Consider the following 27,546-nt stretch of genomic DNA (forward strand, 5'->3'; position numbering starts at 1 on the left):
AGGGCTAATAAACTTCCTGACAGTAGTTTTGAATATGCTCAGGGGCGCTGTTTTTAAAATTGTATCACTTTTAGGGGTTTTTCAATATAGAGTATATAAAGTATAATGTGTTACGAAAAAAAATAAATCTCAAAATCACTGGGATATGTTGAAACATGAGTCTCTTTCCAAAGACAGCGGTGTCCTTTATCATCAGTGCGAAAGGGGAGAACAATCTTAGAAATGTCTCTGGTTTCTCACTGTTATTTTATAATGGCTTCTGTAGACATTCTTCTGTTCTATAAAATATTTTTTAGAAGAGATATAGAGAAAAATTCGGCACTCAGGGGTTGATCAATAAAATAGTGAAAATATTTTATTGAGACAATCCAAAGGTAAAAGGTAGCAAAGTTGTGAGATATGCTCTTCTGTGACCTCAACAAATATATATATATATATATATTTTTTTTATGGAGGAGGGCTTTGTCCAAGTTTTTCATTTTGGCCCTCTGTGTGTTTAAGTTTGACATCCCTGGGTTAAGGGAAGTAGCAAAATAATGAACATGCGTACAGCAATGTCATTTTTACAGTGCTGTGTATTAGGTGAGTGTACTCAGAATAGCGTTTGTGTTTGTTTCCTTTCAGTGTGTTCATATGTGGCATATTTTGTTCCATTTTCTGCTACTAAAAATCAATACGAAGGAGCAGCGTTTGAATCCAGCCTTAAACTACTTTCACATGCACATATTATGGCCTAATTACATGAACTAACAGCGTCATAAGGAAATATATTGCTGTTAATTCTACTGGGAGAAATAACAAGAGCAGACTACAAAAAGTTAATTTTTCATCTGATAAATATTTCAGTACATTGCCACTTTAAGTAGAAATATGCTGCTGCCCTTTAAGGAATTTTTGTTACTTTTGCATGTCGGGAGAGTGGGCGGTGTAGCAGAGCTGGTGTAAAAGGACAGGTGTAGGACTGACAGAGTAGTGACAGCGCTGACACGGAGAGGAGCAGCTGTATACCCGCTGTAAGTACCACCAGGTGATGAGGGGTGGGCGCACTGCTGGGGTGGGCGCACTACTGGGGTGGGCACACAGGCCACTACACCTGTATCTCATAGCAGAACTCTGCTGGGACTACTGGTTCTACTACTGCGATCCCTTGTGATACCATGATGCGTTATGTGCTTTTACCTAGGACTGCAGGAAAACTTCCCTTATGACCCATAACTAGTCGCTAGTAACACAGCTCTAAAGAGAAAGCTCAGCTCTGCTAGATTTGTGTGTGACGCTGCTATTCCAGGGCAAGACACACAGTATCACTTTGGGAAATATGTTTCATACATTGCACCCTACAATGTAACCCCCCCCTCCCCCTTCCTTGCCATCTAAGGGCTGATAGTGGTCTAACCGGCTACCACAGTGCCGGCCCGAGGGCAGCACAGCTCTGAGTGACGCACTTCTGTGTTGATTTGCATTCAATGCTCTCGGTGGGTAACATCTCCACTAGTGACAAGATAGTACAACAGCTCCCCACTGGATAAGGGTGGTTAGAATCCGAAATACTGTCCCCATAATGAGACATGTAGAGATGGTTTGTATGAGAAGTGGTATATGTATATTGCAGGGATTCTCTGGTTTTGGAAATCCCCGCTGTAGTTTAAAAAAAAAAAAAACGTGCTTTGCTTCACCTCCCCTGGTTCAGCACTGAGTCTCTGCTGCTTCCAGGATCTGTAATTACCTGCAGTGAGCACAACAGTCAATCAGTGGTTTGTGTTGTTACCAAGTTCACTGATTGTCTGCAGCGCTGCCGCCATGATGTCAATGCTGCAGATAACAGACACCGGGAGGCTGGAGCAGACCTTTTGGTGAGTTTTTTTATGCTGCATATTTTTTGAAAAAACACAAGTAACCTATTTTACTTAATAGGTGCAGAAAATCTGCAACATCAAATACCGTGGGAACGTAGGGTTAAGGCTCTGTGCACATGGCGGCTTTTAGATGCAGTTGTCGAGTTTTCCGCTTTAAGCTTTGCGGCCATTGTGGCGGCGGCTCCAGCGTTGACGTCTTCTCTCTATTCTGTGAAGTGTAGAGAGACGGTGACGTCCCAGTAGAAGCCACCGCAGAATGAGAACCTCACTGCTTTAGTTAATGAAATGAACCCTGAAGTGGTTAATAGAAGTGATGTAAGACAGATCATGTGCACAGCAATGTCGCTTTTACATTGCTGCGCACTATTATCATTTCATGGGGCGCTTCTGCAGCACTGTTTTGGGCAAATTTTATAGTGGATGGGAGGCATCCAGCATTTGTTCCTTTATGTAAGAATATGGAGTCATCTCCCAGTGTTATTATATAAACTGCTTTAGTAAAACTGCACCACACAAATCTCTTCTTGTGGCTCAAGTTGTAGGTGTAAGTGACTGTCCTATAACGTTTCTATTTCTTATCACATAAATTTGTGCCATGAGATGTCTGTAAATTACACCCTTTGGGGTCCATGTTCATGAAACCAATATAACTTAACCCAAATAAGTGATCTGAACATAGATGGATAAAGTAAAATAGCTTTATTTAGTGTAGAAGTGGGTATATGGTGGCAAAAGAAGGAGCGCACACACACAACAAGATAAAATGATACAGTGACAAAATACAATATAAATCACATGTAAGGTGTAGGAAAGACTAAGTGCAACACGAAGGGAAGTGGGGGAAAAAAGGGGCCCAGACTCTAGGGAAAGGGGGTAGTGGAGACCTCCTAGGCTGACCTATATCACACTGTCTCCCCTAACGTCCCTATATTGCTTCTGCACAAATCGCCGCACAGGAACCTCGCCCTTTCTTTTCCTGGCGCTTGGCCCTGTCTAGGGAAGGGAGGGAATGAGCACTAGTCAATCCCCATTAACAACTAAAGAGGACAAGGGGGAACAAACAAGGCAAGATAGCTTAGCTTTAGTCCACTTCAGAGAGATGAACACACGTTCTCTTAGCACCAGAGAGGAAGAAGTACTGCACTAGCTCCAAGCCTTCACAAGGGGTCATGTGAATATCGCTGGCACCTGCCTCTAGCAAAGAGCAGGTATTTATACACCCGGGCCAGGGTGTTAATTAGCAAGAATAAGGTAGCCACTGGGTCCTAGAGAGACAACTTCTAAGAAGGTGTCTGTAATGCCAAACAAAGAGATCTCCTGCAACCAACTGCAGGGTGACTGTCTGTCACTTCTGACACACCCGTGACAATATTATGCAGGTAAAATTGTTGCTGAAGACCCAACACCCTATATTATAGCAGGATTTGTAAGGTAATAATAAAATGCCTAAAAAACTGTCTGATTAGGATGAACAAAGGCAGATTAGAATATGAAGTGCTGAGAGTGCCAAAGAAAATTATTATATCATAGTGATAACATATCACTGGGAGAATTAATATACTAAATGGTAATGTGAAATGTTTAAATCATATGAAATGTATTAATCCTCATGAGTGAGGTAATATGATAATGATTGCAGAACACTTATTCTTATATAGCACATATAGATCTGCCATGTGGTATATAGAGTATTATTGCACTTCCCCATTCAGTTTACACAAGAAACTTATTTTGGCCTAAGTGTGGCAAAAATGGTCATGGTTATATGGTGGGATCCAGCCTAGAGTGTGGGGCTCACCCCGACGCGCGTTTCGGTGCGTACCTTCATCCTTGTATATGGCAAAGCTGTCGGCACAGACCCCGGACAATGACTCCTGTATGGTAGATTAGTTTTAGAAGACTGGATGCAGCTTTTGAAGCCAGAGTAAATAAGGATAAATTCACAGGCTGCAGATTTTGTTGCTGAAGTTCCTGGAAGTAAAAATTTGTTGTATACATCCGAATGGGGATGTTTTAGATGAATTTGTGAACTCGATCTGTGCATACAGTGGGTACGGAAAGTATTCACACCCCTTTAAAGTTTTCACTCTTTGTTTCATTGCAGCCATTTGGTAAATTCTAAAGTTCTTTTTTTTCTCTTATTAAAGTACACTCTGCACCCCATCTTGACTGAAAAAAAAGCAGAAATGTAGAAATTTTAGCAAATTTTTAAAAAAACAAAAACTGAAATATCACATGGTCATAAGTATTCATACCCTTTGCTCAGTATTGAGTAGAAGCACCCTTTTGAGCTAATACAGCCCTGAGTCTTCTTGGAATGATGCAACAAGTTTTTCACACCTGGATTTAGGGATCCTCTGCCATTCTTCCTTGCAGATCCTCTCCAGTTCCGTCAGGTTGGATGGTGAACGTTGGTGGACAGACATTATTAGGTCTCTACGGAGATGCTCAATTGGGTTTAGGTCAGGGCTCTGGATGGACCAGTCAAGAATGGTCACAGAGTTGTTCTGAAGCCACTCCTTTGTTATTTTAGCTGTGTGCTTAGGGTCATTGTCTTGTTGGAAGGTGAACCTTTGGCAAAGTCTGAGGTTCAGAGCACTCTGGAAGAGGTTTTCATCCAAGATATCTCTGCACTTGGCCGCATTCATATTTCCTTCAATTGCAACCAGTGGTCCTGTCCCTGCAGCTGAAAAACACTCCCATAGCTGACACCACCATAGCTGACACCACCATACCCCCCACCACCATAACACCCCCATAGCTGACACCACCATGTTTCACTGTTGGGATTGTATTGGGCAGGTGATGAGTTGTGCTTAGTTTTCTCCACACATATCGCTAGAATTATCATCAAAAAGTTCTATCTTCATCTCATTAGACCAGAGAATCTTATCTGGGAGTCCTTCATGTGTATTTGAGCAAACTCTATGCGAGCTTTCATATGTCTTGTACTGAGGAGAGGCTTCCGTCGGGCCACTCTGCCATAACGGCCCAACTGGTGGAGGGCTGCAGTGATAGTTGACTTTGTGGAACTTTCTGCCATCTCCCTACTGCATCTCTGGAGCTCAGCCACAGTGATCTTGGGTTTCTTCTTTACCTCTCTCACCAAAGCTCTTCTCCCACGATTGCTCAGTTTGGCTGGATGGCCAGGTCTAGGAAGACTTCTGGTGGTCCCAAACTTCTTCTATTTAAGGATTATGGAGGCCACTGTGCTCTTAGGAGCCTTGAGTAATGCAGAAATTCTTTTGTAACCTTGGCCAGATCTGTGCCTTGCCACAATTCTGTCTCTGAGCTCCTTGGGCAGTTCCTTTTGAGCTCATGATTCTCTTTTAGTCTGACATGCACTGTGAGCTGTGAGGTCTCATATAGTGTGACAAGGTCACTGGCAGAATACTGGAGGGGAGATACGTGTCTCTGCACTTAACATGCAGGAGAAACCTCCATGTTTTACATGACTGAAGCAAAAAGTCTCAGAGAGGGTTAATTGCCAGAGTTACAAGGGCATGCTTTACAGGTGGACAGCTAAGTGCTGGGAGAGAAGCTATCCACCCTATCTTCACTCCAGAATGTTGTTTAGCGGCTATAAAAAGACAACCTTTTTACTCAGGAGTTGGGCAGTATCTGGAGGCCAGCTCCAGAGAGAGGAGCATGTGTTTGTTCCTGCTGAACCTGAACCGTGTGGTTTTTGCTAACCCGGAGTGGCCGGACGCCGATGGCTGGTGCAAGGACTTTGCTGGACTCTTTCCCTATTTTTGTTTGCCGTTAGGCCGAATGGGCTATGTTTATTTTCCATGAACTTTTTATTGGTTTATGCTGCACAATAAACCAACTGAAAATTTAAAGAGACAGTGTTCCTTTTATACCTCAACGCGAAGCCGAGTGAGCTGATCTACCACAGTTGGTGTTAGAAGTGCGGGCTGCATTCCCAGCGAACACGTGTGACTGTTATAAGAGGCGCTGGATGTCCTGAGTGAAGGCGGTCGTAAGCCAGCAAGTGACGCCGGAAAAAATGGAGGACATGCTTAAGCATTTGTTGCAGGCACAGCAAACGCAGCATCAGCAGAGCATGCAGCAGTACCAGCAAAGCATGCAGCAACACCTGAAGAGCCAGTATAACATACGGGAGCAGCAGCAGGAGACAAACTACTGATGCAACAACAGCAGCAACAACAAGACCAGTTCCGACAGCAGCAGATTGAGCTACTTCTAAAGGCGGCTTGTGGGAGGCCGGCAGCCCCTCCCCCCAAGTCCAGGTGATGATTCGTATGTCTGGAAAGCGGTAAGACGGGCCATGCAGAAGATGACCCACGGGGATGATGTAGAAGCCTTTCTGACAGTCTTTGAGAGGGTGGCTGATCGGGAGAGACTTCCACCAGATCAGTGGGCAGAGGTTCTGGCTCCATATTTGTCGGGGGAACCCCAAAAGGCATATTATAACTTAGCACTGCAGGATGCCAAGGAATATGCCAAACTAAAGACAGAAATCTTGGCACGCCTGGGAGTGAATATGGCAATGAGAGCCCAATGAGTCCACCACTGGGTGTATGTTGGCGACAAACCCCCTCGTTCACAGATGTTTGACTTGCTGCATCTCGTTCAAAAGTGGTTGCAGCCAGAGTCTTCCACTCCTGCCCAGATGGTCGAGCGGGTGGTGATTGATAGGTTCATACACTCCCTTCCTAAGTCGGTACAGACTTGGGTCGCCCAAGGCGATCCCCAGAATGCAGACGACCTCGTCGGCCTAGTAGAGAGGTACCAGGTCGTTGAGAAAACCCTCGGGAAACCGGGTATAGTCACTTCCCCGTACTGGGATTCCCAAAAGGGGGTGGGTTCACCTTGGAAGGGGTTCAGAGCCACAACTGGGGGTGCGTCCCACTGCCTCTGAAGGTGCCGCAAAGACTGCTGTGAGGAATATCGTTTGTTGGCGGTGTCACAACCCTGTGACGCCTGGTGTCATATGTCCCCTGATCCAGTCGACTGCAGCCTAGGCAGATGGTGTTCATATTATGCTTATCCAGCCTGCAGTGTGAACGGTCAACCCGGCGAGGGGCCGCAGGCGTGTGCCGTGTTTATTAGTGGAGTAAGGGTGCTTGGACTATTGGACTCTGGGAGTCTGGTGACACTAATCAGTGCCACCCTTCCCCACCAGCTGATCCCTACCAAAACTGTGGGCGTCCGTTGCATACATGGGGATGCCAAGAATTACCTAGTGGCCAGTGTGACAGTCGGGGTGGTCAGGGACCTGATACATCCCGTCATATTGGGGCGCGGTTTTCCCTTATTCTGGGACTTGTGGGGGAAGGGATTCAGACTGAGTCACGTGGACAAAACCCACGACCCAAGAAAAATATCCCGGTCGACATCGGAAGTATGAGTTCCCAATGTGTGTCCTTGCAGGCGACGAGGACGAGACTGTGACCGAGGTGGCCGACCTCCCTCAATTAGAGGTGCCCGGAGAGAACTTTGGGTCAGCTCAAGTTCAGGACATGACCTTGAAAGGGGTGTGGGGCAATGTTACTGTTTGTAATGGTGTTGCTCAAGAGCCGGGGGCGGACACCAGGTACCCACACTTTGCAGTTCAGGGGGAGATATTATACCGGGTAACTAAACTGAAAGGTGAAGAGGTAGTGGAACAGCTGTTGGTTCCAGGCCCATACCGTCGGAAGGTGTTGGACATGGCCCACTCACATATTCTGGGGGGACACCAAGGGGTTGAGAAAGTCCAGGAGAGAATAATGAAGAGGTTCTATTGGCCAGGATGTTACCGGGAAATCTTAGACTGTTGTAGGTCCTGCCCCACCTGCCAGATAACTGTGCCCATTTCCGTAGTCCCTTAGTTCCACTACCGGTGATAAAGGTCCCCTTTGAGAGAATTGCTATGGACCTAGTGGGGCCCTTAGTCAAATCAGCCCAGGGCCACAATACATTCTGGTGGTCATGGACTATGCCACCCGGTATCCAGAAGCGGGAACCGCTAAGGAACTCATCAAGTAAGTGCATAGCCATGGAACTTGTCTATATATTTGTCAGGACCGGTCTGCCGACGGAGATACTAACTGATCAAGGGACCCCGTTCATGAGCAAGGTAATGAACGAGCTGTGTAGGGTCCTCCAGATTACCCAGCTGCGAACTTCCGTTTACCATCCGCAGACAGACGGCTTAGTAGAGTCCTTTAATAAAACCCTAAAAGCGATGCTCAAGAAGAGAAAAGATGGACGTGACTGGGACTACCTGCTGCCGCTCCTGCTCTTTTCGATAAGGGAGGTTCCGCAAGCCTCCACTGGTTTTTCCCCTTTTGAATTACTGTATGGACGACATCCACAAGGGCTCCTGGATATCGCTAAGGAAGGCGGGATTTACAATAAATCCAAAAAAATGCGCTATTGGAAAGGAAGAAGCCAAGTACTTGGGCTATGTCGTCGGGAGAGGCGAGATAAAGCCTCAAGTCAACAAAGTGGAGGCAATCCAGAACTGGCCGCAACCGCTCTCCAAAAAGCAAGTGAGAGCGTTCCTGGGAATGGTGGGATATTACCAGCGGTTTATCCCAAATTTTGCCATGATGGCGGCGCCACTTACGGATCTCCTCAAAGGCACCAGATCAACAATGCTGAAATGGACTGAGGAAACAGAGACGGCGTTCCAACGGTTGAAGCTAGCACTGTGTAAGCAGCTGGTCCTGGTCGCACCAGACTTTGAGAAGGAGTTCGTGGTCCACACAGACACTTCAGAAGTTGGCCTAGGAGCCATGCTCTCTCAAGAGATAAATGGGGAAGAACATCCCATTATCTATCTGAGCCGGAAGCTCTCTTCCTGCGAGAAGAACTATTCGATAGTGGAAAAAGAGTGTTTAGCCATAAAATGGGCCGTAGATACACTGAGATATTACCTGTTAGGCTGTAAGTTTAAGCTTGTGTCAGACCATGCTCCTTTGAGGTGGTTGAGGGAAAAGAAGAGTAAGAATGCCCGGGTGACTAGACAGTTTTCAGGTCTCCAGGACTTTAATTTCCACGTGGAGCATAGGCCTGGGAAATTACACGGGAATGCTGATGCTCTCTCTAGAATTCCCTTTCTGGTGTCTGAAGGTGCCCAGACCCCCGGCTTTGGGCAGAGGAGGGGAATATGTGACAAGGTCACTGGCAGAATACTGGAGGGGAGATACGTGTCTCTGAGATTTTTTGGCTTCAGTCATGTAAAACATGGAGGTTTCTCCTGCATGTTAAGTGCAGAGAGGGTTAATTGCCAGAGTTACAAGGGCATGCTTTACAGGTGGATAGCTAAGTGCTGGGAGAGAAGCTATCCACCCTATCTCCACTCCAGGGCGTGGTTTAGCGGCTATAAAAAGCCAGCCTTTTGACTCAGGATGTGGTCATTATCAGGAGGCCAGCTCCAGAGAGAGGAGCATGTGTTTGTTCCTGCTGAACCTGAACTGTGTAGTTTTTGCTAACCCGGAGTGGCCGGACCCCGGCCAGTGCAAGGACTTTTCTGGACTTTCCCTACTTTTGTTTGCTGTTAGGCCGAATGGGCTATGTTATTTTCCATGAACTTTTTATTGGTTTATGCTGCACAATAAACCAACTGAAAATTTAAAGAGACAGTGTTCCGTTTATACCTTAACGCGAAGCCGAGTGAGCTGATCTACCACAATAGACAGGTGTGTGCCTTTCCAAATCAAGTCCTATCAGTTTAATTAAACACAGCTGGACTCCAATGAAGGAGAAGAACCATCTCAAGGAGGATCACAAGGAAATGGACAGCATGTGACTTAAATATGAGTGTCTGAGCAAAGGGTCTGAATACTTATGACCATGTGATATTTCAGTTTTTCTTTTTCAATAAATTTGCAAACATTTCTACATCGTTTTTTTTCAGTCAAGATGGGGTGCAGAGTGTACTTTAATGAGAAAAAAAAATGAACTTTTTAGAATTTACCAAATGGCTGCAATGAAACAGAGTGAAAAATTTAAAGGGATCTGAATACTTTCCTCACCCATTGTATGTACATTTCCACAGGTGTACTGTGGAAATGTACATCCGGTGCAGATTTTAAAATCTGCAGTGTATCGGTTCTTAGTGCGGAATTCATCCCCCGAGTGCAGTGCTATTCCCGGAGAAACCAGCAACAGAGGAGATGGAGAAATTACTTTCTCTGTCCCCTCCGCAGCCGTGCTGCGATCCTCTCTGTGCAAGAGAGAAGGACAGAGCACTGACACTCGGCTCCCGCTCACAGCAGAGCTGGAGCCGAGTGTTATTAGCATATTGCATCGGATGCCATACTGTAGTGGGACCCAGGCCTTATTGTGAACTATATATGTGTGTGGATAGATTATATATATATATATATATATATATATATATATATATATATCTCTTTTGCATTTCAAAAATTACAAAAAGGAAAAATGGGCCGATGCAATAGTTTGAGCACCCTGCAAGGTTAGTACCTAGTAGCATAGTAGCATCCCCTTTTTGAAAGTATCTCACAGCTTTTAAGAGCTTTTTGTAGCCAGACAAGAGTCTTTCAATTCTTGTTTGAGGGATTTTCATCTGTTCTTCCTTGAAAAATTCTTTCAGTTCTGTGAGATTCCTGGTTTGTCTTGCATGCACTACTATTTTCTTCCCTCTACCCGTGAAACGTTCCCCTTGCCTTTGGTTGCTACACAACCCCAAAGCATGATTGATCCACACCCATGCTTAATGGTTGGTGAGATGTTCTTTTCCTGAAATTCTGTGCCCTTTTTCCGCCACACATACCTTTTGATCATTGTGGCCAAAGAGTTCTATTTTAACCTCATCGGTCCACAAGACTTGTTTCCAAAATGCATCAGTTTTGTTTTAGATGTTCTTTTGCATACTTCTGATGCTAAATTTTGTGGTGAGGAGTGGACGCAGGAGAGGTTTTTTTTCTGCTGACTCTTCCATGAAGGCTATATTTGTGCAGATGTCTCTGAACAGTAGATCAATGTACTACAACTCCAGAGTCTGCTAAATCTTTAAAGCAATGAGTAAGTGCAATAACGCAGCAAAAAATGCAGGTATCAGGTTTTGCTGCATTTTTTGTGAAAAGAAAGCAGGTACAGCAGTATGGAAAACACATTTATTTTTGTGATCCCCCCCCCAAAGTTTAAACCATATTGTCTTGGTGTCCTCACCTGAGAATGGCGGTTAGGATTAGTAGTTTAATTACCATATTTTTCGGACTATAAGACGCACCGGACCATAAGACGCACCTAGGTTTTAGAGGAGGAAAATAAAAAAAAAAGTTTAAGCAAAAAATGTGGTCACGATGCACTGTTAAGGGGGAGCAGGTTTGCTGCTGACACTGGTATAGGGGTAATGTCCCCCAATTCTGATAATATCCCCCATCCTGGTAGATATGCCCCCCCTTCCTATTATACGTGGCCCCCATCTCCATCCTGATATGCATGGCACCCCTCCATCCTGATATGCATGGCACCCCGCATCCTTATCCTGGTATGCATGGTACCCCTCATCCTTATCCTGGTATGCATGGCACCCCTCATCCTTATCCTGGTATGCATGGCACCCCTCATCCTTATCCTAGTATGAATGGCACCCCTCATCCTTATCCTGGTATGTATGGCCCCCCTCATCCTTATCCTAGTATGCATGGTCCCCCTAATACCCATCAGGCTGCACATAAAAAATAAACACTCCTACTCACCTTTCTTTTCTCTCTTCCAGCGCTGCGTCCTGTCTGCCTACACTGATCTCTACATGTGAGCCGCACATGACGTCACTGCCATGCGTGGCTCACAAGAAGCGATCAGCTGCTGGAAGTCACTGTTTCCCACGCCGGGACTGTGTGCGCGGGGAGCAGTGACTTCATGCTCCTTCATAGCCGGTGCACAGCGTAGCCGCAGCACGGCTCCTGCTGCTGCCGGGCGATCGCGTTTGCCCGCTGTTAAAGAACATGAATATTCACCCCCTCCCCACGCCCATGGGTGTGGAGAGTGGCTGAATATTCATGCCCTTTAATAGCGTGCACACGCGATCGCCTGGCAGCAGCAGGAGCCGTGCTGCTGATACACTGTGTGCCGCTATTAAGGAGCATGAATATTCAGTGCTCCTCACTCCTATGGGCGTGGGGAGCAGTGAATATTCATTTTCTTTAGCTGCGGGGACAGTATAGGCTGCAGCAGGCGGCGGCTGCCTCCTGTGCCCCGCTCCTCCGCCGTAACCGCTCCCCCCAACACAGTGTTTATATATATATATATATATATATATATATACCCCCCTAGCAACATTCGGACTATAAGACGCACCCCCCATTTTCCTCCAAAATTTTGGAGGAAAAAAGTGCGTCTTATAGTCCGAAAAATATGGTAAATTAATAATGTGTGCAAAATAAACATTGTCTGACCAAGGTATGAAATTGAACAATATGTGATCAACTCAAGAGCTGACCAAAGTGTGAAAGTAAACAGTGTCCTACAAACTGAATGCTCTGCCAATGTCTTAGGTAAACTATTCTCGACCAATTCACCTCTCCCCACTGTTACATTTGTAATGTGTATGTTTTCATGAAGTTATATCAACCTTTTTGTTGAGAATAGTCACTATTTTTTTTCAGACATAAAAATCTGTTTCTCCTAAATAATTTGATCAAATTGCTCCTTTTCCCAAAAATGGTTTTATGGTTTCACATATGTCTTGCATTGGCGACCTGTGTTCATGCTTCTGTGGTGGATGCACAGCTGAACTTTGGGATCCTGAAGACCTGCTTTTTGTAAGCATCTTCTTCACTGCCAAAAGAGCAGTTTTTGCCTGCTGAAAAAAAACAGCAAAAAGCAACGTCTGAACATAGCCTTTGACTGATGCAATAGATGGAGTTCTCAGCCAAACCCCTAAAGCAAAAAAATGTAATTGCCAGTACCTCATAGCAAAAGTAAAAAAAAAACAAAAACTCAATTGCAAAAATTACTTTTATGCATTTAAGTAAAAAATAAAAATTGTCCCCAAAGGTATCCATATAATGAATCAGCAAAAAGAAGAATGATGATTTCTGCTACATCTGTATGTATCGGTCGTACAGATAGCGATGCCATGTCTTTGTGCCGGAGTTATATTTTCTTCTGATATGCTTCACTTTTGTTTTGTTTTTCAGTAATGGAAAAGCAGCCCCTAGCGGACATGCAGGACAACGCTTTAATACGAAGTATCGAGGAAGAATACAGGAAAGCATTTGTCTACATTAACAAAGGTTTGAACACAGATGAGACTGGATACAAGGAAGAAGCTCGCAACTATTACAAGCAAGGCCAGGAGCACCTGATAAGAGGACTAAGTGTCTCGTTACAGGGACCGGAGTGCACCGGACCAGCTTGGGATGCCGCCAGACAAATGCAAGGGAAGATGCGAGAGACCCTGGAGAACATCAATACCAGACTGAATATCTTACAGCAGAGCATGTCAGGACCTCCTGCAAACCCTCCTGCTGTGGTTGCATCTGCCCCAGTGCCAACGGTATATCCATCACTGCCACCAAAAGAGAAGGAAAAACCTGAAAGGCCAACACTGCCAATGTTACCGCCATTCCCTTCAGAGCCAGTGAATGGAGTCTCGTGTATAGCACAGAACAGTGGAGCAGCAATGAATCCCCATGTAGCGGAGGTCGCCGCACCCCCAGCATACACCCCCCAGGCTACAGATGGACATTACACTGTTTCTTATGGGACTGAGTCTGGGGAACATTCGATACTCGGGGATGAGTTTTATGCTATGCCCACACAGCCACCACCAGTGCAGAGTCTGGGAGTAGACGCAGAAGAACTGATCCTTATACCCAGGGGAGTCCAGATTTTCTATGTGACACCCGATGGACTAGTGAGCACCCCTTCATATCCAGGGTATCTCCGTATTATTAACTTTATGGACAGCAGTAGTGAAATGGACCCAAACCGCCCTCCTGCTTTCCTCCAGGTAAGCTGTGCAAAATGTGTAAGAAGAGAAGGAGTTGTAGTACCTCAAAACTTTGCAGTAATAGGGTCACCATTTTTATATTATCAGCCATCATTATATATTTATACATTTGAGCAACTTGACTCGCATTGTGATAAAACTGTGTATTCCCATCAACGGCAACAAGGTGTCCTATAGATGGCATCCTAGACTAACAAACTTGCTTGTCCAGGGCCTTGTTATATATATACAGTACAGACCAAAAGTTTGGACACACCTCATTTAAAGATTTTTCTGTATTTTCATGACTTTGAAAATTGTACATTCACACTGAATGCATCAAAACTATGAATTAACACATGTGGAATTATATACTTAACAAAAACGTGTGAAACAACTGAAAATATGTCTTATATTCTAGGTTCTTCAAAGTAGCCACCTTTTGCTTTGATGACTGCTTTGCACACTCTTGGCATTCTCTTGATGAGCTTCAAGAGGTAGTCACCGGAAATGGTCTTCCAAAAATCTTGAAGGAGTTCCCAGAGATGCTTAGCACTTGTTAGCCCTTTTGCCTTCACTCTGCGGTCCAGCTCACCCCAAACCATCTGGATTGGGTTCAGGTCTGGTGACTGTGGAGGCCAGGTCATCTGACGTAGCACCCCATCACTCTCCTTCTTGGTCAAATAGCCCTTACACAGCCTGGAGGTGTGTTTGGGGTCATTGTCCTATTGAGAAATAAATGATGGTCCAACTAAATGCAAACCTGATGGAATAGCATGCCGCTGCAAGATGCTGTGGTAGCCATGCTGGTTCAGTATGCCTTCAATTTTGAATAAATCCCCAAAAGTGTCACCAGCAAAGCACCCCCACACCATCACACCTCCTCCTCCATGCTTCACGGTGGGAACCAGGCATGTAGAGTCCATCCGTTCACCTTTTCTGCGTCGCACAAAGACACGGTGGTTGGAACCAAAGATCTCAAATTTGGACTCATCAGACCAAAGCACAGATTTCTACTGGTCTAATGTCCATTCCTTGTGTTCTTTAGCCCAAACAAGTCTCTTCTTCTTGTTGCCTGTGCTTAGCAGTGGTTTCCTAGCAGCTATTTTGCCATGAAGGCCTGCTGCACAAAGTCTCCTCTTAACAGTTGTTGTAGAGATGTGTCTGCTGCTAGAACTCTGTGTGGCATTGACCTGGTCTCTAATCTGAGCTGCTGTTAACCTGCGATTTCTGAGGCTGGTGACTCGGATAAAGTTATCCTCAGAAGCAGAGGTGACTCTTGGTCTTCCTTTCCTGGGGCTTTCCTCATGTGAGCCAGTTTCTTTGTAGCGCTTGATGGTTTTTGCAACTGCACTTTGGGACACATTCATAGTTTGCCAATTTTTCGGACTGACTGACCTTCATTTCTTAAAGTAATGATGGCCACTCGTTTTTCTTTACTTAGCTGTTTTTTTCTTGCCATAATACAAATTCTAACAGTCTATTCAGTAGGACTATCAGCTGTGTATCCACCTGACTTCTGCTCAACACAACTGATGGTCCCAACCCCATTTATAAGGCAAGAAATTCCACTTATTAAACCTGACAGGGCACACCTGTGAAGTGAAAACCATTTCCGGTGACTACTTCTTGAAGCTCATCAAGAGAATGCCAAGAGTGTGCAAAGCAGTCATCAAAGCAAAAGGTGGCTACTTTGAAGAACCTAGAATATAAGACATATTTTCAGTTGTTTCACACTTTTTTGTTAAGTATATAATTCCACGTGTGTTAATTCATAGTTTTGATGTCTTCAGTGTGAATGTACAATTTTCAAAGTCATGAAAATACATAAAAATCTTTAAATGAGAAGGTGTGTCCAAACTTTTGGTCTGTACTGTATATATATATATATATATATATATATATATATATAGTGTATATATATATATATATATATATATATATATGTATATATATATATATAGCAGGTAGGATCCAGCTCTAATTAAAAATGGTCTAAGATGAAATGGGAGGAGTGCTTAGCCAAATATGGAGGTAGTCTTTTACCCCCAAATGCAAAAAAAAAAAATTGACCAGCACCTCCTACAAAATGAAATAAACATACAGGTGTGATTCCTATTCTATAACATAAAAAACAATACAAGCACACTGATTATGCCAAGGTATATGTGAACCAGTGGATATAAAAATTCAGACTTGCATTTGACGCGCCCCCTGGGGCCGTGGGGTACTCGGTAGCCGAGCCTGTTCTTTTTGGGGTAGTCACGGTGGCAGTGACCCAGTCCGTGGCCCATTGCGGTCAATAAGAAAAGTCAATTGGGGAATAATGTTTCGTGACGCCACCCGTGGTATGCGGCTATAGGTGGCCGCTGCTGCTGTTCAGATCCACCGGGGCTGTTGGTGACGCAGCAGAGATAGTTCAGCCACGGGCTAGGCCCCAGGGCAGTTAAAGAGATGTTCTATGATGTTAGTGTTGTAGTGCAAGGCGGGTGACAGCAATTAAGTCAAGGACACAGCGGGGTGCAGTCTTCAAGTGTTTACTCACAGTTCTTATGATGTTCCAGTTACAACTGCCAGCAGGTTATAACAGCCCACCGAGTCCTGTGTCCTCCGGGGAAGTGATCCAGCCAACTCTCAGATAAATTGGGTGCACTTGAATGGGACCCCCTTCTTGTGTACCTTCCCGGGTCGTTTCTCTGCGCTGGCTCTCGCCCTCCTGCCCTGCGCCTCACACTCAGTTTCCCGAGCCAGTGGCTGCGGGCCTTGTCGGGCGACGTCCTCCTTGTCCCCTTGGTCCTATATAGCCACCTTCTCAGCTAATGTGTGTGGTTTTTGGCTACGGCACTTAAAGATACCGCAACCTCTGGTTTGCTAGCGGGGTCTTGCAGTCCTCCACTAGTCTGGGGCTGGTCCCCTACTGCGACCTGATCCCTTCACGGTCAGCGCGAACTCGGGCGCATGGGTGGACTCCGCACTTCCCGTTCCCCTAGGATCCTTTCTCTCTCTCTGGAGCCTTTCTCACTGCTCCGGTCATCTCTCTTCACTCTCCTACTGGGCCGCTCTGACTGGGCCCTCACTCTGTCTGGACCCTACTCCTCAACGGTCCTCGCTTACTGGCTCCTAGGACCTTGGACCCTGGACCACCTCTAGATCTTTCTACCCTTCTTTTATACTCTGTCATGTGACCCACGTCACTAACTGTCACTCTACGTGGTCCCCTCTACCTTCAGTCCTTCCTTAGTGCTCCCCTAAACTACTTCCTCCACCCACCTCCTCTAATTAGTTCCATCCTCCTGACAGGGACCGGGTCTGTGCTCTCCCTTAGGAGCAATCTTGCCCTTCCCTCATGGAGTGGTGTAGTGTTGGATGTGAGTGTGTGGGTCCCGGGTAGCGCTCTCTCCTTACCTGAGAGTGGGGTACCACACCTCTGGCTGAGATGCAGTATCTCTGTGGCAACTGGACCCGAAGGGGCACCACACATTATGGCTATATAGACTAGATGTCTAAATCTGAGGTAGAACATGTTGTGATCAAATTGTGTGAGCCCATGTTCCTGTGAAAAGGAAGAAGCAGAGAGCCTGCACTGCACTCACATCTGCCTATCTGCCATTTCTGTAGCTTCTCTGAAAGACTACATTGTCAGGGGGTGGGGATAGAAGCAGTGAGTGACACAATCATCTGTCATTATGTGTTATTGCAAAAATGCTAACCAGACAGAGTTAATACTCAACCTGCCCAACCTGTTTTGCTAGTGCACATGGTCGATTTGCCAAACATCATACGCTATTCTGGTCCATTTTTAAAGACCAAAATAGAGCATGCAACAGAAAACTGCTCCTGCAGCCGTCCGCGATATAGTCAGGCATGTGGAGCCAATCACACCTGCAATTTGCCAAAATGAAGAACTATGTACAATAACACCTACACTCCTGTTTTGTTTGGCAGGTGTGTGACTGGCTGTACCCGCTCATGTCTAACCAGTCTCCAGTACTACGCTCGAATAATGGGGTGTACATGTTCCCAGACCTGATGTCACAGCTCCCCGGCTCTTACGTGGGGGTAGTACTCTCGGCTGAGCTCCCAGCAGCGGATCTGGAGCTCTTTGAAGACTTAATGAAACAGATGTCCGACCTGAGAATTCAAGTAAGTGAAAAGCAATAAAAATCACACCGGTCTGCCTAGAAGGGTCGTAGGATGAACATGGCGTGGGCAGAGTGGAATTTTTGATATAATGACTGTAGTATTTTCCGCGTTGCACCTACTGGATCCAGGAGCTAAATCAGATCTATCATCAGAATATATCATCCTATGTGGAGGTCGTATAATACGGCGACAGATCTGCCGTCTTTGCAGCAAAAACTGCACCAAAAATATTGTGCCCTTTTGCTAATTGGAGCAATGGAAGAATAAAGCCGTATGTTCTGCCCTTTGTGGCAGTGATTGATGGCTGCTGTGTATGTGAACATACAGTGACCTGTCAATCATACTAATCAGGGTGGGGGAAGCTTTCCTCTTATTACACCTGAAGCTTAACTCTCTCTGCTCTGGTTACACCTATTAGCCAAACGGCACAACATATTTTGTGCCGCTTTTGCTAAAAGGGGAGTCTATACTAAGCTGCCCTTACATAGGGTCACATAGTCTCATGATAGATCTAATTTAAGCTGTGATCATAATGTCAGTGGGATTAGCTAAAGGGTCACTGACAATTCCTGATTCTTCTTTTAGATTTTTCTTAGTTTAGACTTTTCTCAGAAGTGTTGCAGGAACAAGTACCGCCAGTCGTCTCAATAAATGGATCCGTACATTTTGGAACGTGTTGATTCCCTTTGTCCTTAATTATTCAATGCACCTTCAATTGGGACAATGTTATCTTTGTACCAAAAAAATGTTTCCAAACCTCACATGGCGTAATCTGGAGAGCCTCCAATCTGGTAGAAGAATATAAGTTTACGTTCCTTGTTTCACAGCTGTGCTAAGACAAAAAATGACCATTTCTGGATGTAGACTCCAATTACATTAGAGGGAGCACTCCTTGACCCTGAAACTTAAACCCCCTTCCCCCATGTAATACCACCAAGTCATGCCTGTATATTTATACTGAGGATTTGGGGTAGACCACTAGCTGATTTTTGGCTGGCAGTTATGGTACATCTAGTGGAGATGCTTCTAAATGCATTGCTAATGGCTCCTCTATAGAGTCAGTCGTGCTGTCCATAGTGTCCCAGCCCCCAAGGATCCACTTGGGGGGGTAACATTATCTATGAAATAAGAAAAATGAAATATTCTACAGACAGGACAACTGTATTGGCTCATTGTGAGATTGACTGAATTGTGTATTATTTCTCCTGTGAAGCCCAGTGAAGCATCAGATGAAGTCATAGACCTGACTCAGACCATACACGTGATTTCTATCCCCGAGCCTGAGCCGACACCAAAAGAGAAGGAAGAACAGGCTCCATGGAGTGAGAAGGTCGCCCAGGGAATTCTCCAAGGTAAAGAGAACGCAGCGATGACTATTACTGATATACGACTCTTCATAAGAGAAGGAAAAAAACATCTGAGAAGCTGAAAGAAATTTAATAACATTATGGAATTAATTAAATTCCTTTAGGACCTAGAAATAAAAGTACCCAGATTCCTGAACAATGTTCTGAATTCCATACCTATGTTGTAGTGTCGCCCCTTGTTACATCATCTCCACGAAACTGGTCCATTACCGTGCTTTTCTACATGCAGCTACAAACTGGGAATTAAAAGGTCTCATCTTGTTAAATAGAATTGCTTGTAAAAAAAAATAATAAAATAAAAAAAAAACTTTGCAATTTACTTATTAAAAAAATTTCCTTTTTTCTTCTCAAGAATGGAGGGATTTTTTTTTCTATTACTTACTGCTCATTGCCAACGTATAACAGTAATAAAATCAGCTAGTACTTATCCTCCTCCCCAGGTCCAGTGCTCAGTCTCTGACGCCGCTCTGTTGATTGTCTACAGGCTGCGGAGGTGACGTCGGCCCAGTGATTGGCTGCAGTGCTATTGCACTGCTGTACATGGTCACCGGAGCAGCGGTGGAGACAGAACACTGGAGTGGTGGAGGGGGAGCATCGGCTGATTTTACTTATAACAGAGCCAGGACTTGGATCAATAAGCAAAGCAAAGACGCCTACCAGTGATGGTGGTGACAGATCTCTCTATAAATCTTCAGATAAGAAGCGAGGAGAGAATCAAAATATAGAATATAAAACTTATCTTTTAATATTAGTTAAAAATTATAAACAGCGCTTTCGTGTAGTCTGACAACGCGACCCATAATAACCACAGTGTCATAGATAAAATTTAGGGACCTATACAATGGTCCCAATAAGAAGTGCTCTTCTAAATATAAAATGCTTTAGTCTCACTCGATGAAAGTCTCACTGCAATGAAAATGGATCGTTCAGAACGGAGCCGGAGCGTGGGGTATGGAAAAACTGCTCTGTCCCCTGTCGTGGCCCGTGCCGTAGCCCCTTCCCTAACAAGTACCGTACCCAAGTGTGGACCTGTCGCCTATAGAGTTTGAGACCCCTATATCCCAGCCAGGACTTATTAGTAACAAAAGTTGAAAGGGTAAAACCCCTTTAAAGATGACATTTCACACATTGATGTTTGCAATCTTATCATTGTGACTGTTGTATTGCAGTCAGTATACAGTCATGGCCAAAAGTATTGAGAATGAGACAAATAGTAATTTTTCCAAAGTTTACTGCTTCATTTTTTGTAATGGCAATTTGCATATACTCCTGAATGTCAAAGAGTGATCAGCTTAACAGCAATTACTGTACTTGCAAAGTCAATATTTGCCCAGAAAATGAACTTTAACCCGCAAAACACATTTCAACATCATTGCAGTCCTGCCTTAAAAGGAGCAGCTGACATCGTTTTAGTGATTGATCCATTAACACAGGTGTGGGTGTTGATGAGGACAGGGCTGGCGATCAATCAGTCATGATTAAGTAAGAATGACATCACTGGACACTTTAAAAGGAGGCTGGTTCTTGGTATCATTGTTTCTCTTCAGTTAACCATGGTTATCTCTAAAGAAACACGTGCAGCCATCATTGCACTGCACAAAAATGGCCTAACAGGGAAGAGTATCGCAGCTACAAAGATTGCACCTCAGTCAACAATCTATCGCATCATCAAGAACTTCAAGGAGAGAGCTTCCATTGTTGTCAAAAAGGCTCCAGGGTGCCCAAGAAAGACCAGCAAGCGCCATGACCGTATCTTAAAACTGTTTCAGCTGCGGGATCGGACTACCAGCAGTGCCGAGCTTGCTCAGGAATGGCAGCAGGCTGGTGTGAGTGCTTCTGCACGCACTGTGAGGCGGAGACTCTTTGAGCAAGGGCTGGTTTCAAGGAGGGCAGCAAAGAAGCCACTTCTCTCCAGAAAAAACATCAGGGACCGACTGATATTCTGCAAAAGGTACAGGGAGTGGACTGCTGAGGACTGGGGCAAAGTCATTTTCTCTGATGAATCCCCTTTTCGATTGTTTGGGACATCTGGAAAACAGCTTATTCGGAGAAGAAGAGGTGAGCGCTACCACCAGTCTTGTCTCATGCCAACTGTAAAGCATCCTGAAACCATTCATGTGTGGGGTTGCTTCTCAGCCAAGGGAATCGGCTCACTCACAGTCTTGCCTAAAAACACAGCCATGAATAAAGAATGGTACCAGAATGTCCTCCAAGAGCAACTTCTCCCAACCGTCCAAGAGCAGTTTGGCGCCCAACAATGCCTTTTCCAGCATGATGGAGCACCTTGCCATAAAGCAAAGGTGATAACTAAATGGCTCATGGAACAAAACATAGAGATTTTGGGTCCATGGCCTGGAAACTCCCCAGATCTTAATCCCATTGAGAACTTGTGGTCAATCATCAAGAGACGGGTGGACAAACAAAAACCAACAAATTCTGGCAAAATGCAAGCATTAATTATGCAAGAATGGACTGCTATCAGTCAGGATTTGGTCCAAAAGTTGATTGAGAGCATGCCAGGGAGAATTACAGAGGTCTTGAAGAAGAAGGGGCAACACTGCAAATATTGACTTGCTGCATTAACTCATTCTAACTGTCAATATAACCTATTGGTACTCATAATATGATTGCAATTATATTTCTGTATGTGATATAAACATCAGACAAACACTAATAAAAACCAGAGGCCAGCAGATCATGTGAAAATATAATTTTGGTGTCATTCTCAAAACTTTTGGCCATGACTGTATACTGTCATGGGGTCAGGCACATGGGACTACTGGTCTAGATGGTAATGATATTTTTGATGGAGACTTATAGGGATTTCAAGGCTGAACATAAATTTCAGAATTGTCCTTTACTGTCAGCTCAAGTGGTCGTCCTGCCCCGACTAGCAATCTTTCCCACTCCTCTCAATGCTTTATTGGGAGAAATGAGTCTGAGCGTGACCAAAACTAAGCAAATCACACACTCGGGTCACGTGACGACAGCCCAGCAATAGCGGGGAATCCTGACAGTGTGCATATTGAACAGTGTCGGATTCGGCAATCTGCAGTCACATACAATGATTTCAGAAATGTATGTTCAGCCCTAAAACCCCCTTTTATTATACACGTCAGCACCAACATGAAAAATGGGGTGTCCTCAATCCCAAATATTCACTCCAAGCCCCAGATATCACAAGGGGTCGAAACCTTATACTTGCACTTTATTCCCTGTGTATTGATGGCCTGCCAGTAAATTCAAGATGAGCATTGATGCTGTGAATGATTTGTTTCATTTGGATTCTTGATTGGGAGGCAATTTGCTGTTTGACCGATTATTAGTCACATAGATTTACCATAACAGGAGACGTCTATCCCCCATTTGATGACCGTACAATGTAATGTATTAGATGTTGTTGCTCCTAATGAGAGCCATAAAAAAGGCATACTCTATTACACTTTGTACTCCATCTTTGCTGCTCTACATTGCAAAAATCACATCATGTGGCTAAAACATGAATTTGGAAACCCCAAGTGTAGAAATGCGATATTAAAAAGTTTGCAATGTATATGACCACAAATTCCTGTACTGCTGGTATGCAGACTTAGCAGAAAAACTTTATGGTTCAATGTCTTTTTAATATTTTATTTTCGTTATCTAGGAGCTTCATGGATAAGTGGGGGTCTGGTTAAAGGAGCAGAATTGACTGGAAAAACCGTTCACAAAGGTGCTACCAAATTAAGAGAGCACATACAGCCTGAGGATAAACCTATGGAAGTCAATCCCACAGTGGCCAAAGGGCTCAACGTAGCCAAGCAAGCCACCAGCGGAGCAGTTAAAGTCAGTCATTTTCTAGGTAAAGATATAAAGTATGCTAATGACTTTCTTTTAAAAGTTATTTTGAAGTCAATAGTAGTGGTAAAGCCTCGTCAACTGCATAACTTGAAGCTCACGTGCCACAATGCAAATTCTCCAACAATAGGTCTTTAAATGGGGTTCCCCAAGAATGTGATAAAAATGGCCACCATCACATATATCAAGCTGCAACCCATCCTAGTTACTTGTCAGGACGGCTTTCAGGGTGAAGAAATACCGCTCCACTCAAGACGTGTCACAAGTGTCAGAGATGCAGCATCGTGAACAAACATACCTGATCTGCTCACTAAGCCACAGAGTTGGGCTGTAACAGGAGAGAAAAAAAACCTTTCCCCTCAGCTAGCTGAGCACAATGTTTTTTTTTGTCCACTTTGTCTGGCTGCATACTCAGTCATTTTCTGTGCCCTGCTGTAAATCTTTCAAATGGACTCAGCATAACGGGTTTACAAATGAGAACAGAGCAGGATAAAGTCAGAGGAAAAAACCCATTGTGATCAGTCAAGAAGAATTTTATCTTTTTCTCATATTACAGCCCTGCTCTGCAGCTGAGTGGGCGGATCAGATGTTTGCTTACAATGCTACTCCTCTGACAGTTGACATGTCTTAGGTGGTGTTTCTTCAGGTTGTAACCCATCCTGACATGACTAGGACGGGTTGCAGATTGAAATATGTGCTGGCGTACATTTTTATCACAATCTCAGGAATCTTTCAGTAGTATTGATTTCTCAAATGTGCTAAACAGCCCATTTGGGCCCCATGCCTTCCCTAGGCTCCAGGGACAAGGTGCAACTGCAGCCTCTGACTTTTGATAGTAAATGGATCATAGCCGTTATCTTTTGATAGATGAATGGTTATTTGGTAACAAGTCATGTCTGCTTTACTGGCTAGTTCACCCTTGATTTTTTTTGCCTAATATCCATGACTGATATAGTTTCTTTGTCCTAGTGGATGGGGTCTGCGCTGTTGCAAGTTGTGTTGGGAGAGAGCTGGGGCCACACGTGAAGAAACATGGCAGCAAACTTATCCCTGAATCACTGAAGAAAGACAAGGATGGTAAATCTCCATTGGATGGTGCTATGGTGGTAGCAACAAGTGGATTACAAGGTATGTTCGTGGCTATAAAGAGATTATTTGTGATTTTGTAGATCCACCTCCCACAGAAATTTTTCTTGTGTTTTTATTTAAAGGATTTGCAACTGTTTGGCAGGGTCTAGAGCACGCCGCGAAAAAAGTCACCAAGAGTGTGGCCTCCGAGACTGTGCATACCGTCAAATACAAGTATGTCTGATTATCTGCTTTGCCATTAGTAAATAATAGATTGGGTCTACTTGTTCAATCTAGATACATAACGTGTTTGTTTTTGTCAATTGAACTGTTAGTTAGATTTTTACGTCCAGAGCTGTACTTGTTGTTGGTACAATTTTGATTGTGTATTTTCTTTTGTGGAGGGTGTGGCATCCCAAAAAAATGGCAAGTTTTTGCTCTGTGATGCAATAGTACGTAATTGAGTGGGAAGGGGTTAGTACTAAAGTATTATGAGCCAAAACATCCCAAAATATTTGCAATAGCGCCTATTAACTAATAGAACTTTTTATGTTTTTGACAAGTTCTATTACCCAAATGTCACAGTATTTTATTCTGCTGACAGAACAGATCCACTTTAATGTTTGCAAATATGGATTTATCCACAGTTCCAAGATATGTTTTGAGCTATTACCAAAAGTGAATCTATACTGAACAAAAATATAAATGCAACACTTTTGTTTTTGCTCCCATTTTTCATGAGCTGAACGCAAAGATCTAAGATTTTTTAAACAAAAGCCCTTTTTCTCTCAAATATTGTTCACAAATTTGTATAAATCTGTGTTAGTGAGCACTTCTCCTTTGCCGAGATATGTCACACCTGTGAGGTGGATGGATTATCAAGACACTGATTAGACAGCATGACTATAGGCTGCCCACAATAAAAGACCCCTCCAAAATGTTCAGTTTTACAGCATTGGTAAAACCAGTCAATATCTGGTGTTACCAACATTTGCCTCATGCAATGCAACACATCTCCTTCGCATAGAGTTGATCAGGTTGTTGATTGTAGCCTGTGGAACCTTGGTCCACTCCTCTTCCATCATTGTGCAAAGTTGATGGATATTGTCAGGAACTCAAATACACTGTCGTATACGTCGACCCAGAGCATCCCAAACATGCTCATTGGGCGACATGTCCGTTGAGTATGCTGGCCATGCAAGAACGTCACACAGCCACTGAACTTTCAAACGGTAAACCGGACATCTGGAAAAAAAGTCACCAGGTGTTCTGTATGAACCTCGAACTTTACAGTTCGGATTCGCTCATCCCTAAACATATCCCATGCTTAGGGTAGAATTTCTGTTATTGTTCTGGAATACAGGTGTAATATTAGTTACAAAATAAATGTGTACAAACTGGTGTCCGGTGACGGTGAACGTTACAGATCTCTACAGTTAGGGCGTGAGATTGGTCTTGTTTACTAACCCCTATAGACCAATACTTTTAACTGCAGACAGAGATCTGTATGTATTCAGTGTCTGGTGCAGGGGGTGATGGTTTGTAATGTTTTTCTTAATTCAAGCATAAATTGCATAATTAAATGGTTATTCCCAAGATGGAAATTTCTCATTCTCTTTAACCTGCTGATCGCTGGAGGTCAGAGCACTGGAACCCCCAGTGATCGTGAGACTGGCTCTCTGGAATCTGCGAGGACCGGACCCTGCAGAGACAATTTCTGAATACCATGGAGGTGCATGTGCTTGATCTCTGCTCCATTGTCTGCGGCACTACCGGAAATAGAGGAGGTCTGTACTCCGCTTTCTCTGGCAGTCTCCTATCTGCAGAGTCCAGTTCTCGTAGTTCTAAGGTCCCAGTCTCATGATTACTGGGTGTTCCTGTGCTCTGTCCCCTAGCGATCATTAGATTATCCATCATCCCTCGGATAGGTGATAACTTGCTGTCTTGAGAACAACCTTTTTATATTCTGTTAATTCCACATAATTTTTGACAGAAAGTACCTTCTTAATAGAACTTTTAATTGAACATTGACAGGATACAAAATTGTATTATATCCTTTCACAAATATGCAATTTTTTTGCCAGGAAGCACAGTAACAGGAGCAAAAAAATCCTGCCGCCTTTTTCCTTTAGCTGATCACTCTCAGATTAGGCCTTTTCCCAAATATCAAGCAAAAATTTGTGATCCCTCCATAACATGGTGACATTTTAGCACCCATTTTGCCTGAGCCTGTAGCACATGGGTTATGTATACTAGCTGGAGAACTCGTCCTGGCACATTAATTACACAGATGTACAAATTCTACCAATTTCATCTATAACAGTTTCATTGAGAAATAACCTAGTTGACTTTTTTTTTGTAGGTATGGAAAAGATGCTGGTCATGCCACTGACGATGCAGTAAATTCTGCTATCAATATCGGGGTGACTGCCCTTAACATTGACCATTTAGGTATAAAGGTAATAGTGAAAAAAACTGCAAAAGAAACCAGTCATGTTGTTGTGGACGAACTCAAAGTGGAAGAGAAACAGGACAAGATGGATCCGCACTGACGCCGTAATCCCGCTCTCCCCTCTGCCTTAATGTGTGACACTAAACCTTGTATGCAATGACTAAGGCCGTAACCGTCTGAAACGCGTATGCGATTGCTCCATGTCTGGAGTTTTTATGGATTTGCAATAAAGAAGAATTTTTTATGAGGACCCAGTGCTGGATGTACCTTCCTTTTCTCTTCACTAAACCTTTCCATTGGTTAATACGATATCCGGTTTTTAAGACTTTTCTTCTGTATATTAGAATAAGAACCTTGTGAAACATTGGCACAAAGATCAGGTCTGCTAAAAATATTCTACTATACGAATAGAAACAATAGCAATATTAATATTCTGAAACCCAAAGTGGTAATAATAATAACGGCCTGGTCCTAAGAGGAAATATTCAGACTTTTTTTCTCCAGACAGACGTTGTGCATGTGTTATTCCAATTTTCTGAAGACAATAGTTTTGCATTTTTTGGATTTGTGGCTAAAGGGGCTATCCCAGGAATAATTTTTACACTAAAATTCCTGACAGGGAATTAGTGTGTTAAGGTAATTTGCAGTGCCTATAGCATAAAAAGTACCCATCATTGTTTGCTTCCCATCAGTAATGCTAGGGATTGGTGATGAGCAGAATTGGTCTCCTTCGCCTTCTGGCAGCAAACAATATAGCTCCTTATGTCTCCAGCAGAAGGAATATTATCAGCTACACTACAGGGGATCACTATGTCTAGAACTGTCTGTAGAGGGAGGAACTGAGCCTGTGTGACCACCAGCACTCTCCTAAGGTGGACATGCTATACACCCTTTGAACACAAG

The 27,546-nt window shown here is 44.0% G+C and overlaps 1 protein-coding gene across 1 annotated transcript; it reads left to right on the forward strand.

The window, feature by feature from the left end:
* The first annotated feature begins 877 nt into the window (after positions 1-877).
* LOC141196296 (spartin-like) lies at positions 878-26,893 on the forward strand. Its single transcript, XM_073662555.1, has 8 exons — positions 878-1,013; positions 12,983-13,797; positions 17,722-17,919; positions 19,133-19,271; positions 22,933-23,127; positions 24,093-24,251; positions 24,335-24,425; positions 26,554-26,893. The coding sequence occupies exons 2-8, from the start codon at positions 12,985-12,987 to the stop codon at positions 26,741-26,743; spliced, it is 1,785 nt and encodes a 594-aa protein (XP_073518656.1). The 5' UTR covers positions 878-1,013; positions 12,983-12,984; the 3' UTR covers positions 26,744-26,893.
* The last annotated feature ends 653 nt before the right edge of the window (positions 26,894-27,546 follow it).

The sequence above is a fragment of the Phyllobates terribilis genome, unplaced genomic scaffold, assembly GCF_046119375.1.
Source record: "Phyllobates terribilis strain yellow unplaced genomic scaffold, ASM4611937v1 Scaffold_2__4_contigs__length_985480577, whole genome shotgun sequence".
NCBI classification, from domain to species: Eukaryota; Metazoa; Chordata; class Amphibia; order Anura; family Dendrobatidae; genus Phyllobates; species Phyllobates terribilis.

Excerpts from the sequence above, each read along its gene's own strand:
- LOC141196296 (XM_073662555.1), top strand. The coding sequence starts at position 12,985 with ATGGAAAAGCAGCCCCTAGCGGACATGCAGGACAACGCTTTAATACGA. Across the intron at positions 17,920-19,132 it reads TGTCCGACCTGAGAATTCAA|CCCAGTGAAGCATCAGATGA; the intron begins GTAAGTGAAAAG and ends TCTCCTGTGAAG. Across the intron at positions 23,128-24,092 it reads TAAAGTCAGTCATTTTCTAG|TGGATGGGGTCTGCGCTGTT; the intron begins GTAAAGATATAA and ends TCTTTGTCCTAG.